Source organism: Cololabis saira, chromosome 19, assembly GCF_033807715.1.
Source record: "Cololabis saira isolate AMF1-May2022 chromosome 19, fColSai1.1, whole genome shotgun sequence".
Classification (NCBI taxonomy): Eukaryota; Metazoa; Chordata; class Actinopteri; order Beloniformes; family Belonidae; genus Cololabis; species Cololabis saira.
Window position 1 is genome coordinate 28,564,822 of NC_084605.1, and position 15,000 is coordinate 28,579,821.

At 45.6% G+C, this 15,000-nt stretch overlaps 2 protein-coding genes across 2 annotated transcripts in view; both read left to right on the top strand.

Moving 5' to 3' along the window:
• The window catches only part of si:ch73-127m5.1 (neurotrypsin), a 40,211-nt gene extending 27,387 nt beyond the window's left edge, over positions 1–12,824 (top strand). Inside the window, exons 5-15 of the mRNA XM_061708795.1 lie at positions 129–267; positions 346–524; positions 669–816; positions 3,548–3,726; positions 3,991–4,132; positions 6,418–6,638; positions 7,980–8,121; positions 8,202–8,480; positions 9,014–9,136; positions 9,218–9,486; positions 10,401–12,824. Coding sequence (XP_061564779.1) covers positions 129–267; positions 346–524; positions 669–816; positions 3,548–3,726; positions 3,991–4,132; positions 6,418–6,638; positions 7,980–8,121; positions 8,202–8,480; positions 9,014–9,136; positions 9,218–9,486; positions 10,401–10,972 — 2,393 coding nt within the window. The 3' untranslated portion in view covers positions 10,973–12,824. The remainder of the gene's footprint in view (positions 1–128; positions 268–345; positions 525–668; positions 817–3,547; positions 3,727–3,990; positions 4,133–6,417; positions 6,639–7,979; positions 8,122–8,201; positions 8,481–9,013; positions 9,137–9,217; positions 9,487–10,400) is intronic.
• Positions 1–15,000, top strand: part of polr3e (polymerase (RNA) III (DNA directed) polypeptide E) — a 164,284-nt gene that overhangs the window by 64,784 nt on the left and 84,500 nt on the right. The window lies entirely within an intron of this gene.

Genomic DNA, 15,000 nt, shown 5'->3' on the forward strand with positions numbered 1-15,000 from the left:
TAGTAGTAGTAGTAGTAGTAGTATTAGTACTAGTAGTAGTAGTAGTAGTAGTAGTATTTGTATTAGTAGTAGTAGTAGTAGTAGTATTACTAGTAGTAGTAATGACCATTCAGCCTTGTGGTTTTCAGGTGCGGCCCGTCTGGTCGGCAGCTCCTCCTCTGGCAGCGGGCGGGTTGAGGTCTACCTGAACGGCCAGTGGGGGGCAGTCTGTAACTCTCACTGGACGGACAGGGACGCCAGCGTAATCTGCAGGCAGCTGGGTTCAGGGTAAATATACTCGAGTAAATCTGGTGAAGGACGGAGTTTGGCCTCGGCGGTGATTTCTGTCTCCTCCGCTGCTTTCAGGGACATCGGCACCGCGCTGCAGCACTCCCAGTTTGGATCGGGCTCCGGCCTCTTCCACTACGAGCGTCTGGGTTGCCGTGGCGACGAGGACACCCTAAGTAAATGCCGTAGCCGGATGTTTGTGACCGGTGACTGTAGCCATGGAAACGAGGCGGCAGTGATGTGTGCGCCACCTGAAGGTCAGTTTGCAACAGTTCTCTGCTGCCATGACAACCAGACCAAATTATTTCCACTCTTATACCACTAAGAGGTGTAGAAGGGCTTTTTCCCGCTCCGGCGGTCACGGGTGATGCTGCAGGTGTCTTTTCTTCATCCTCTTTCAGGCAGCGGCCCCCCGCTGCGATTGGTTGGAGGCGAGGAGGACTTCGAAGGTCGCGTGGAGGTGTTTCACGCAGGGCGCTGGGGCTCTGTCTGCGATGACCAGTGGGACGACAGAGACGCCGAGGTGGTGTGTCGACAGCTCGGGTTCGGGTACGTTCACAGCGCACTTAGTGAACATATGTGCGATGACATCTTAGCTCCTTCCAGGAGCCCTTAATTGGCTTCACAGGAGTCACCGCTGAACGGTGACGTGGACATTACTTTATATTCTTCTCCTCCTCTTCCTCTGAAATATCTCTGACAGGAGGACTGTCCTTGGAGCTTTGGGAATGTCATTCCAACTGAACACCAGTTGGCAGGATTGGAGAGAGCACAGTCAGGAGAGGCAGTTGGACGTTTTTAGCACAAAACAAATCAACAATGCATTTCAGCACTGACAGAACATTACTCTTGGTAGGAAATATATTTCCCCCGTTCCTCAGAACCGGCTCCGCTTGCTCTACTGAATCCACCGAGGGGGTTGTTGGTCAGATAAGAGGAAAGCTGACACTTCACAAACTTTTCCACAGAAACTTTGCAGGCAGTTTTTAAAGAAAGTCGTGACATGAATGAGGGTTTGTGTGCAAACAAAATGCTCTGCAATGAAATACCATGTTACACTGGAAAATACTGACGGTTACTGGTGTGTTTGTTAACTTTTAACCAAAAGGGAATGTTGCACCACAGAAGAATCAGATATACACAGATATGGAAACGGAGATCCCAGATCTCTGTTTCCATCACATTTGAGTATTCTGACCTCTTTGTCAAGATCAAGAAACCACTTTTAAGATTGTCTGAGATTTGCGATTTGATGTTTCACTGGTGGAATTGTCTACTAGAAGATGGGAGCAGTAGGCGTTTGGGTGACATGGTCAGAATACGCCGTGGCATTTAAACCAAGCTCAATTATAAGATACGTCCCCTACCATAACACCACCAGCCTGAGCTGTTGAAACGCGGCCGGATGGATCCAGGCTGCATACTCGTCAGTGCAGGCAACATTTTTTCCAGGTTTGATGATCTCATGTAAAAAGTGCCTCAAAGTCACCCGCATCAACTTTCTTTCTCATTGTAACGTCCCGTTTGATCTTCAGCAGGTCGCCGTAGCCATGTTTACACACATGCAGGGAGCTGATTGGATATATTTACTTCAACACAAGGTTGAATAATTGTAATAATATAATAGAATCAAGGAAACTCATATTGTCCCATAAAAGCTGGATGAATAGAAGCTGTGAAGGGTTGCCACTCTTCTTCTACAGAAACTGAAACTGCGTCAAGACAGCAGAGCAAAACACAGGGCTGTCATGTAGATCAGGAGGAATCTGGTAGAGGTGTGCAGATGTTACCTCCTCACGCTCTGAGGCTTCACTTTGTAAACAAACATGACGTAACTCGTGTCAAACAGAGATAGAGCTGTAGCTATGAAGAGCAATAATTCCCCTCATGTTCAGCACCAAGGTGCATTTCATCTGCTGAGCCACCGAGAGACACCCGCCATCTGTGCGTGCTTGTAAATAATAGATGTTCTGATGCTGATGAGCAGGTTCCCGCTCAGAGACGGGCACTTACGTGTCACTGTCTGGCAAAACAAAGCAAAGACATTTCATCAACCTGGTTCAGCCTGTTTTTCTTGATGTGGTGAGTTTGTGTCAAATATTGACAGAATGTGGAGGAAACCCTGCATGTTAGCGCCAAAACCACATGATGACTGCACTGACTCGATGTGCATTTGGCGAGTTATGCAAGTAGACATGTGGAAATGTTCAGAAGAAAATGCCTTTTTTTAATGATAAAAAAGTAACGACTTCTAAAAAGCGCTGAGTCAGGGAAAAAAGGGTTTCCGTTACAGTGTGATGTTAGATGATTACTCTCGTTTAAAGGCGGTCCAAAACGCAGCAGAAGCAAAAACTATACTGCTGGATTGTTGGGTGAAATATGAACGTTATGAGCCTAGAAGACGAGTCCAGAAATAAAGAGTATATGATGATAAACGCAAGGACCTGGTTGAGGAAGATGCAGCACAAAAACGGTTGTTTTCTCTATTTCACTGTGAATTTCATAACAAGGTTATTTTAAGATGAAACGTTAACACAGGAGCTGAAGATGTTTTTACAGCATTTACCATGAATTACTCATGACGGGAAAGAGCTGGACGGCTGGAGAGCTGCCGCGCAGATGGGAAGCAGTCAGGGCTTTCAAAGTTTGTCATGTTTACTTAGTACTTTTATTTCCACTCAGACTGTTTATTTAGTGTTTTGTTGAAGCACTTCAACGGCAGCGGCAGCCTCAAGTCGTTCCTCACGTTCCTCACGTTCCTCACGTTCCTCACGTGCCTCTTCTCAGCAGCGCTCAGCCAGTTTGATGACGGCCATAGCTGCACAGCCGCTTTCAGATCTCGTCTTAATCCAGGTTCATACTCTGTCCGGGTCGCTACAGGACTTTAGTTACTCCATAGTTTTTCTGCTTCCATCATTGTCTCTTCTGAAACGAGTCTCGCATCCCCTGAAAAGCATCCCACAGCATGATGCTGCCCTCACCATGTTGGACGAGAGAGGTGATATTAATGAGATGCTGCTCAGCACCAGGCTTCTTCGAATTGTTGCCATTAGTTTAGTATTTTCTTTGATAAGGTGACAGGATTTTGCTTCTCATAGGGGAGTTGTTCAGATGTCAAGAGGTTTAAGTTGTGTGTGCAGACTGATGACAAAAAAATGTCTAAAGAAAAAGATATGACCGTGAAAGAAAGCTTGAACCCAAACTTAAAAAACTGTGTGTGTGTGTGTGTGTGTGTGTGTGTGTGTGTGTGTGTGTGTGTGTGTGTGTGTGTGTGTTTCAGGGGGGTGGCAAAGGCCTGGTCCTGGGCTCACTTCGGTCAGGGTTCAGGTCCCATCCTGCTGGATGCTGTGAAGTGCACCGGGAACGAGCTGTTCCTCGATCAGTGTCCCCATGGCGACTGGGAGCAGCACAACTGTGACCACATGGAGGACGCCGGGATCTCCTGCAGTCCATATACAGGTACACACACACACACACACACTGAAAGCTCCTATTTATATCTCTGGAACATCAATAAATCATTAGCGTATGAAGCAGCAACATCCTGTTGGAGACAAACAGAAGCAGGATTTGTCCAAGCTGCGAGCAATCGAGCCGATTCGTTTAACTGGAGTGAGCTCAATAATTGATCCGATAATTCTGCTCTAAAATTAATGCCAGTTTAACATTCATGAAGCCCGTTGTTGCCTCATGGCTCCAGAGAGCACTTTGCCCTTGTTTCAGACGGCGTGGTGCGTCTGGTCGGAGGGGACAGTCCGTGGGAGGGCCGAGTGGAGGTGCTTCACAACGGCGACTGGGGGACGGTGTGTGACGACCACTGGAGCCAGCAGCATGCGGAGGTGGTCTGCAGGCAGCTGGGCTACAGGTAGGACCACTGGAGCGGCTGCTCACCATCGGCTCAGCCGGACTCACATGTCACCCACAAGCCTCACCGGGATAACAGGGGTGTGATAGTGACAACTTTTGTTTTTGTTTGTGGTCAGCCACTTGACTCGACTCCACCCTCCACTCGTCCCCTGGGTGCACCGCCCAGCTAAATGGTGTTGCATCACGTCAGATGCCTGAGTTAACGTCCTCCAGCACAGACATGTTTTTCCCTCCGTAACGTTTCCTTTAAGGTTTGTTTTACAGAACTGAGGAGGAACCTTCTCCGATTGTACAACTGAAAAATGTGAAGGCATGGTTTGATATCAATAAGCTATCATTAAATCTAACTAAAACTACCGGTAAGTTCATAATTTTTGGCACTAGAAAAAAAAAATCAAATAACAATTAAAATTAGTGGTATGGAAATAGAAAGAGTATACGAAAATAAGTTCTTGGGGGTAATAATTGATGATAAACTTAGCTGGAAATCACATATAAACAGTGTAAATTCAAAAATGTCTAAAACCCTAGCAATAATAAATAAAACAAATTATTTTTTCTGTCAAAGAGCACAGTTTTTGATGTATAACTCACTCATAGTTCCATACATGACTTATTGTGTGGAGGTTTGGGGTAACACCTATAAAACAAATACAAACCCTATTTTATTATTACAAAAAAGAGCTTTAAGGATAATTAATAGATCTGACTATTATGAAATAACAAATAATCTCTTTATTAAATATAATACTCTAAAATTCCATGACATAACAGAGCAGAAAACTGTTTTATTTGCCTTTAAAGCCCAGCAGAAACTGCTTCCAAACTGCATTCAGGAATTGTTCCAAATAAAAGAAAACCGCTCTGACCTGAGGGGGAAACTCATGTTTGAGATGACGACAGTAAGAACAAATATTAAAAAGAGATGTACATCAATTAAGGCTCGAGAAATTGGGAATAGTTGTGACAACGACCTAAAAATGTGCAGTTCTATCTACAAGTTCAAGGAAATGTTTAAAGAAAATACTGTAAATAAATATAAAACACTATAACTATAAAGTATATTATCAAAAACATTCTAGAATGTGAAACGTCAATTTTATATTTTGTCTTACTTATTTTTGTCTTCTTTATGCATTGTTTGTTTTCACGGATTAATGCTTATGTTTCAGATTTAAGCTGATCACAAGATAAAAAGGGTAGGCACTATAAGCTACGGCTTCAGCCTACACCTTTTCGGCAAAAGAAATGTTTATTTTACCTTTTCATCTTGTTTTGTAAAAAAAGTGTTTACAAGCCGAAATAAAGATTCATTCATTCAATTCAATTGTACATGATAGTGTAATGTCCATCTATTCTTTTCAAGTATTAATCCCCGAAGGTAGATTAATTGTTGGAGCAGTCATGAGCAGTCATTTAGTCCCTACAAATGAGCTACTGACATCAGCCCAGCCGGCTCCACGCCTGGTGTTCCTGCGTCCTTTATAAAATACGTGAATGAATGAACCGGTGACGTCTCAGACTGCTGGATCATCCTGGAGCCGGCCCAGGTTCAGGTCCCGGCCCGTGGCCCCACACTTTCTCCCCTCCCACTCTTTCCTGCAAATTCTTGCTGCATGAAGTCGTTCTCCAAGAAATGACGCCAGTTTAACTTCCCCCGACCTTTGAACCAGCGTCTTCTTCTCTCGTTTCCAGACTGACGGGGTCGGGGTACTTGACTTTACGATGATGGAACGTAATCTGGTCTTTTCGTCAACAAATCCATCAGTAAAAGCTTTGAAATAGAAGAAAAGAGCTTTTAATCGACATTAATGGTCGTACTTGATCTTACATGAGATGCCTTTCCTTGTTTCAAATGAGAATTACTTTTGTTTTTGACTGTTCATGAAAACGCCACATTTTGTGCTTGTTTAAGACTCTTCAGACCTGTGTTGTTTCCTCAATTTCAGCATTGCTTTTGTGAGAAACTGACAAACCGTCTGTAAACTACCTGCTCGAGATGAAGCAGCAGACGGACATGATTAAAAATTTAAGCAGCTAAAAGTCCAGACATTTCAGTAGTTCTCAGAGACTAAAGCAGAGCCAAGACTAAGTTTTAATCTAATTTACATTTAACCTTTAATACCACTCTCACACAGAAGACTGAAGACTAATTATTTCTTTTGAATTAATGTAATACAGTGAACACAGCTTATACCGTGAGCCATCTGTGAAAACCATCACTAAAGTCTATAATAACAATCTCGCTTTCCGAATACACACGAAACTCTTCTCCGCCTCCAGGGGTCACGCTGAGGTCGTCGCCGACGGGGCTTTCGGCGAGGGCGTGGGCCTGATCCTGCTGGACGACGTGCACTGTGAGGGGTCCGAGACGTCCCTGCTGGACTGTAGACACGGCATCTGGGGCCGGACGGACTGCTCCCACGGGGAGGACGTGGGTGTCCGCTGCAGAGCGAGGCCCAGCCAGGAGACCAACGAGGTGCCGGTGATCTCCCCGTCCACAGGTGAGACACGCCCCCCAGTTTGTCTCAATTACAACATAGTGTGAACAAAAAATAAGACATTTCTTTCTCACAATTTGTCATAAAACAGCAGATTTTACTATATTTTTCTGTTTTTTATTCTTTATTTAGGTATGGCAGTACATATCACAAAGTAAAAGCAGTAATATTCTTATCCGCCATCCAGTTTTTTTCATTTTAAGTAAACATATTAAGAGATAAGAAAAGGAAAAAAGAAAGAAAAAACAAAAACTACAAAGAACTCTGTAGCAATCTGGGAGAGACAGACTATAAACATAAAACCTCCATACAGAAGAAAAATAACATGATTCTCAGTTGGGTGGAGAATGAGATAATAATAAGGATAATGATATGATAGTATTAGTGTCTGTCTTCAGATCATTCAAGAATGTGAGGGAGAGGGAGGAGAAAAACAAAACAAGTTTTATCTATTCAACACCTCCACAAATTCTGGGCGCAAAGGCTTGTCATATACAACCCATTTCGTCCACAATTTTACAAACAAATCTTTCTGTAGACGGAGGCTAAATATAATCTTTTCCATCATATATATATCATTAACTAAGTTTATCCACTCCTGTATTGTGGCCTCAGGGAGCAACCAATGTCTCGTGAGCGCTTTTTTAGCGGCAGTTATCAAAATGCCAAATAGATATTCATCTGACCGTCCTATCAGGAAATCAGTCCTTCCCAAATAAAGTATCGAGAACTCGTAAGTCAGATCAGCATTAGATATACGTTTCAGTGTCCTGTGAAGCTCTTTCCAAAAGGGTTGTATCACCGGGCATTCCCAAAAAACATGCCAGTGGTTAGCGCCCTGAAGCCTGCACTGTCTCCAACATCTAGTATTACTGTCATCCACAGATTCTACTTTATAAAGGAATTTGACATCAAATTAGCATCACAGCTTTTGATAAGCAGCTTTTTTTTTAAGTTAAAGATAATTGTCCTGTGTTGGATTGACATTGTAGGAAAAGATAACATCTCACTTGGAGCTGAAAAGTTCCTTCACGTCTCATGAAATGGTTTATTCCTCTAAAACCTGTGTCATCCTGTTTGGTCGGAGTGAAACGCCGGAGTCAGCCGGTCCAACATTTCAGCGTCAACAGCAGAACAAAAATAAAGCTCTGTTGTGTGTGTCTGGACTCCAGCGGTCCCCCGTCCCCTCCGGACCCGCTCGGGTAATTAGAGCGAGACTGGCAGCTGAATAAAGACGCTCCGGACGACATTGAGCGCTGTCAGCGGACGGGCAGCTCGCGCCGCCACCGTGGACTCTGCTTTGGGTGCACAGACATGAATATGAATGAGTTCTCTCCCTGCCAGGTCCCCTGGTGCGACTCGTGGGCGGCAGCAGCAGGAAGGAAGGTCGAGTGGAGGTGTATCTCCATGGCGACTGGGGGGGTATCTGCGACTCAGGCTGGAACGACCTGAACGCCGCCGTGGTGTGCAGACAGCTGGGACACGGGTTAGTGGCTGCATAAAAACAGAGTTCAGTGGAAAAGCAAAGACAAGGGAAAAACAACTTCTGGCACCTTTCTTCCACAGCGGGGGGGCCGTGGCGGTCGGGGGCTTCGGCCAGGGGAAGGGACCCGTGCACCTGGACCAGGTGAGGTGCACGGGCAAGGAGGAGTTCCTGGGGGAGTGTCCGTCCATGGGCCAGAACATCCGGGGCTGCAGGCGCCGGGAGCAGGCGGGGGTGCGGTGTGACGGCCCCCCGAGGGCGGCGGCGGCCGAGGCCCGACCTCAGGAGCCCAGCTGTGGGCTGAGGAAGCAGGTGGAGGACGAGGGCAAGAGGACGGACCAGGGGGAGGAAACCTCACACAGGTGGAGTACAGCGCAATCAAACACCGACCATAACACTCTATTGTTTATTTTAATACTGATATTGAAGTTTCAAATCTGTTTTATCTATCTCTTAAAGGAGCTTGAGGCAGGATTGAGGCAGGATTTATGAAAAAAATTGTATACGTTTTAAGTTTTCTAGTAATAATGTCAGATGAAGCGTTCCAAACCCAAAAGAATGAGCCCTCTAGTGTATCTCTCCGTTGCCTTGAACAGGCTGTGTGCTGCAAAATGTGCTGCAATTCGGACTCCGAATTTCCCACACTGTCCTGCGGATGTGACGTCACATGACGCTGCATGCACGTTCTCCCCGTTCTCCCGTGCCGGCTTCACTGTTGGCTGCAGTACCCCCAACGGCCGTCGTGGTGAAGGGTGGCGCTAGAGAGTCTCATTTCTTAAAAGGAGCCTCATGCTCCTTTAAAAGATACATGCTATGAAGCCACTGTGATGAAGATAATCAGACACACTGTTCACAAACCCCACGACATCACAAATGACATTATTCTGACCTCCAGGACCTCGTGGCCGTGGCAGGTGTCCATCTGGCTGCCGTCTCAGGGAGAAGACCGCGGCCCCGTCTGCAGTGGGACTCTGATCAGCCCCTGCTGGGCGCTGACCTCTGCATCCTGTTTCAGCAGGTAACTCTTAACCTCCTCCTGAACGCCGGAGGCTTCGCTCACCCCGATACACGTCTGAGCATCCTCTCCTCTGCTCTGCAGGTTCGGCAGCGATCCATCCAGGTACGTGGTGCGCATCGAGGGGTCGGGGCGAACTGTCCCCCCGGAGCAGGTGGTGGTTCACAGGAAGTTCAAGGGTCAGAGTGGAGGCCACGACGTGGCCTTACTGAAGCTGCCCAGGACCAAAGGTCACTGTCTGACCTTTGAGGCCGACACCAACGCGGCATGTCTGCCTGCTGCTGACGCCGGGTCCGGCGGGAAGACGCCATCTTCCTGTGTTGTCATGGTTACCACCAGGTGGACAGGACCAGGTGAGGGGTTTTCTCTCTGGTTGACCTGCAGGTTTCACATGCCTTCTTTTTAATGCCAGCATAGATGTTAATACCAGGTCTCAATAGCAATGTTTTCGAGATGGTAGTAACTTCAAACACCCAGATTAATTGGTTGTCATCATCATCCCCTTTAATAAAATATCAGAATTAATCGGTAAATCTTAACTGTGTAGTTTAATTTGATAAAAGCTTTAATTGTAAAATTGTTCGAGTGTTAAGGACCTAAAGGAATTGCTTCATATCAAACCACCCACATTCAGTTAATTAAGATTTATTTATATATATATATATATATATATATATATATATATATATAAAAGAGTGTAGCAGTTTTGGGCATCGTCAATTATTTATTTGCCATTTTGTGCTTTTAAAAAAGAAAGAAATTGGAGCACCATCTGTAAACGAAGGATGTACAGCTCACCTAAGTTCTCCTGCTGGAACGATGCAGATTTATAGTTTGTACTTCAGAAAACAACCAGAGAAGTGAAATATCTTAACAATTTCATTGACTGCATCGAAATGCAACACAGAAATGTTGGTCTGAGGTTGAATACCGTGACTTAGACGGTCTCTGGAGTGTTGCTCTGGCGCCACCGTGTGGCTGAAAACAAAAATGGAAGATTAATTACTGGATATATATTTCTAAGAAAACTAGCACTTACAGCCGTAATCTCTTCAAGATTCATTTTTATACCTTCAGAAATCTCTGTTCCTCTTTTCACGCAGCAGCTGAGCTGTACTTTGTGTTTCAAAGGCTGGTTGTTGGATAGATAGATGGATGCATACTTTATTACATGTCTGCAGACTACTTTGTGTGATTTATTTTGAATTGACAGTCTGAAGTGTTGATTTGTCCCTAACTCTAACACGCCACCTCTAAATTCTCCTAGACTCTGTTCTTGCTTCCTGGGTCCCTGTGATGTCATCGTGGCAGTGTAAGAAGCGCTATGGCAACAGCTTCTCCACTCATGGCACACTTTGTGCTGGCAGTCCTCCAGACACAAGCCCCCTCCACGGCGACGGCTGCCTAGGCAACTCCGGAGGCGGCCTAGTGTGTCAGGAGGAGACGGGTCGATGGGTGCTCACCGGGGTGGTTGCCGGCGGTTACGGCTGCGCCGACCCCTCCTCCCCGGCGCTGTACACGCGAGTCAGCCGCTTCAGGAGCTGGGTGGACGAGGTCACGGACGAGGTCACAGAGGAGGTCACGGACGAGGTCACGGACACTCACGGCCGTCCACAGGAGACGCATGCGCACACAGAGACACTCACTGACAATGACCTGACACACACGTACGAGGAGCACACACGCCGCGGCGGCAAGGTTGGCCACTCCCACGGGCACTCCGACGTCAAACACACACACAGCCAAATCAATGAGATCAAACACAAACACACACACTCTCACACTAAGAGCATGCACATGTACTACGCGGAGGACACAAACGAGCAGGTGGTGGTGTGACGGAGGCCGCGCCGATGGCTGCCACCTGTGCCACGTGACGCCCGAGGAGAGAAAAATGAAAGCAGACAAAAAGAAAAAAAAGATGTTCCCCCTTTAAAGTCTCAATCCGATCTGAAGTGAGTTGTGTGAAGCGTGCGGCGGCGGCGGGGCTGTGGACGAGCCCGGCCCGTGGGCGGGATGACAGGCCTGTGGGTGACCGCTGGAACAGAACCTGATGGACGAGCCGCCAGATCCACCCGCATGCCGAACAGGAACACCGAACAACCTCTAAAATCAGCACGGCATGTATTTAACAGTCATTTTCGAGATGGTCTATGCTCACTCCAACAATTAATGTGTCCTCGGTGCGAGTCGGCAGAAAATTGTACAAAACTAACCCACGGAGTGTCTGCGTTGTATTTAAGCCGGCTGCATCGACTCCGACTCTCCAGGACGGCGGATGAGGATCAACCCCTGCAGCAGGCGAGCCTCCTTCCCAGTTTTGTAAAAATTCACGTGGGTTTCTTTTTCAAACAGGGCTCATCGTCCCAGACCTTTACTGCTCAAAGTGCTGTAGCTCATTTAGGAACCATAAGAAGCTCCGCATCCTGGGACCGTACCGCTGATTTAGCATGCTTTACTGTATTTATGATAAGTAATCTGCAGATAAGGTGGAGATTATTAGCCTCTTCAGGTCTAGAGATGATGTTTAGGCCCGTTTGGTTCAGCAGGTTGTAGTCCTCGTGCAGCCGGCCCGGGTTCTTCTCCCAGTCTCTTCCCGTCACCTCAGCCCCATTTTCCTGCCAAGCTACTATCAATAAAGACCAATAGAGCCACAAAATATTTAAAACATATCTTCTTCTTAAAGTGCGGGGGAGAGAAACAAGAACAAGAATTTGAGATTATCATTTAAGACGAGCTTTGGTCACTGAGCAGTTTGTAATCATAGAAAAGAGCATTATTATAAAGAAGTCTGCTTCTCTAGATTTAGGTTCCTGCCGGCTCTTCCAACCAGAACCAAAATCATCGTCCTGAAGTCTTGATGATACTGACCTCTTAAAGAGTGCTAATGATTTTGACCTTTACTGCATACTTTTATTCGATAACATCCCAAATACTGGATGAAAAAACAAGAAATGAGAGTAAACAAATGTTTAAAAAGTGTTAATACAACGTGGAACAGAATTGACCTCTATAGCAAACCTCTTACCGTCACCATTGACGTTAAATGGGTGTAAATATTTCTGTGTTTGCAGCTTTTGGTGCCAAAGCGGCGGTATGGTCCTCTAAAATTGTACAGGACACATCTCTCCTTTCCACGCCAGCGGAGCCTGGCTGTGTGGTCATGAAAACCCTTTTGTACGGCTTTAGATAGAACCAGTAGATAGATGCTCAGATGGAGGGATAGATAGCTGCTGCTCCTCCGTTTAGATAGTATGTGTTGTAGATAACCAGCCTGTCCCAGTTCAGTGTCGTCTGCTCGGCCCTTCTTCGAGCGGACGTGTGATCAAACCAGAAGATGGCGGCGTTGCTCTATTTTCTTCACGTCCTAGAAGACGTGGCCATTGATGGTTCTTTTCTACCGTTGTTGTAAGTATATGGACTCGTGTTGAATGTACCGTGAACCATTGTGTTGTGAGGCATCTTGTGACCCGCTAAACCCGTCGTCTGTCCCCGCGAGGCCGACCCCCCCCGCGCCCTTCCCCAGACTCGATGTTCTACCATGTAGATCCTGTAGGCTCATGTAGAAGCTGTACGTCTCCCAGAAGGCTGTGAGGGTGCAGAACCCGTCAGGTGTACTGTGTACTGTGCTGAATCATGGTTGACTATTAAAACATATACCTGCTGGGAAAGCTCCGCTGTGCTCCTGTGGTTTCTCTCCAGCTCCAGTTTCAGGTTTGGTACAGAAGAAGAAGTCACTGAGACGGGCTACTGGCAGAACCCCCTCTGAACCACCTGGACCCGGTACAGCTCGGAGGGGACGGCGCCTTCGCTGTTGCAGCTCCAAAACTGGAACAACCTGCCTCAGCAAATCAAACAGGCCTCCTCTCTGTTTGTTTTTAAATCTCTTCTCAAAACCCACCTTTTCTCCTTGGCTTTTAACACCTAGCAACACAGTTGAGTTTATTTTATCCTTTTATTCTTCATTTTATTCTTTTATCGTCTATTCCAGGGGTCCGCAACCCGCGGCTCTAGAGCCGCATGCGGCTCTTTAGCGCCACCCTAGTGGCTCCTGGAGCTTTTTCAAAAATGTTTCACCTTTTTTTCCTTTTTTTCCCCTTTTTCTACTTTTTTTTCTTCCTTTTTTTCCTTTTTTCTCTTTTTTTCTCTTTTTTTTCCTTTCTTTTCTTGTTTTTTTTTTGCTTTTTTCTTCTTTTTTTCCCTTTTTTCTTATTTTTTTCTTCCTTTTTTCTCTTTCTTTGTCTTTATTTTCTCTTTTTTCTCTTTTTTTCCTTTTTTTCTTTCTTTTCTTGTTTTTTTCTTTCTTTTTTCTTCTTTCTTTCCTTTTTTTCCTCTTTTTTTCTTCCTTTTTTCCTTTCCTTTTTAATCTCGACATTTCGACTTTTTTCTCAACATTTCGACTTTTTTCTCAACATTTGAACTTTTTTCTCGAGATTGTACTTCAACATTAATCTCCACATTTTGACTTTTTTTTCGACATTTCTCCTTTCACCATTTGTCTTCATTCTAAGGTTTATACAAGACCTTTCATTTTTTGCGGCTCCAGACATAATCGTTTTTTGTGTTTTTGGTCCAATATGGCTCTTTCAACATTTTGGGTTGCCGACCCCTGGTCTATTCTATCCTTTATATTCACTTAACTTATCATGATTGTTTTATTTATGTGCCTTGTGTTTTATGGTGTTTCGTCTTCCATTTGCCTGTCCAGCACTTTGGACCATGTTGGTGTTTTTAAAGTGCTTTATAAATAAAGTTGACTTGACTTGACTACAGCAGAGGGACTGCTGACGCGCTGGCCTTCATTGAAAACTGTAGAAATGCTCGTTTATAATGACACCAACGAGGCGAACTTCCAGGATGTGGCTGATCGTTTGGAGTTGTAGCCGCAAATGATGAATATAAAATCGATTGAGATGAAGAGAAAAAAATATTAATGAGGTACGATTTTACTGCGAATAATCTGCATGGAAACGCTGCTGCTCCCATAGTCACGTGGTTTGAAGCGCAGATTTGGAAAGTAAGATGTAGACCAAAAGCACATTAATTGGAGCCATTAGGCCCCGCCTTCTCTTTATTTGGTTTTCTTATAGTTGGTCTTGGTAGTAAACCTGTGTGGAGAAATACTCTGCAAAAGTATCATAATTAGAAGTTCCTCAAGTAAAAGGCTCGCTTCTCCAACCACCACCTTATCGTAGTGGAGGGGTTTGCATGTGCAGATGATCCCGAGAGCTGTGTTGTCCGGGGCAGGGGCTGCTGGTTGGGTCTCCCAGGGCAAACTGGGGGACGGGACGGATGAGGAGGGGCTGATAGGAGTACCGTATTTTCCAGACTATAAGGCTCACCATATTATAAGGCGCACATTCAATAAATGGTTTATTTTAAAACACCCTTCATATATAAGGCGCACTGCATTATAAGGCGCATGGAATATACAGTAAGATACCGTAATGTAGTGGCTGGGGTTGAGTTACGTATCTGATGGAGCTGCGCTACAGCAAATGCAAAAAAAACAAGAAGTACCGTAAGTCAAACTTTATTAACAAAATAAAAACCAGCTTTGCTCCGTCTCGTCACAGTTGCCTTTATGCGAGTCGGCGTCCCTGCTGTTGTCTTTAGTGTCTTTGACGATTCCTGCCAGTTTTAGCGCCGTTACTTCGGCGACACCAAGTACAGTACCCAGAAGCCCCCTGACTACCGTAATGATCACATATAAGGCGCACTGCACTATAAGGCGCACTGCAGGTTTTTGAGAAAATTAAAGGCTTTTGGGTGCGCCTTATAGTACGGAAAATACGGTACCTACGGACCTTATGGAGTCTGAACGAATCGGTCGTGCCACAGGTCCCGGAGTCCCAGGCGTGGGCCTT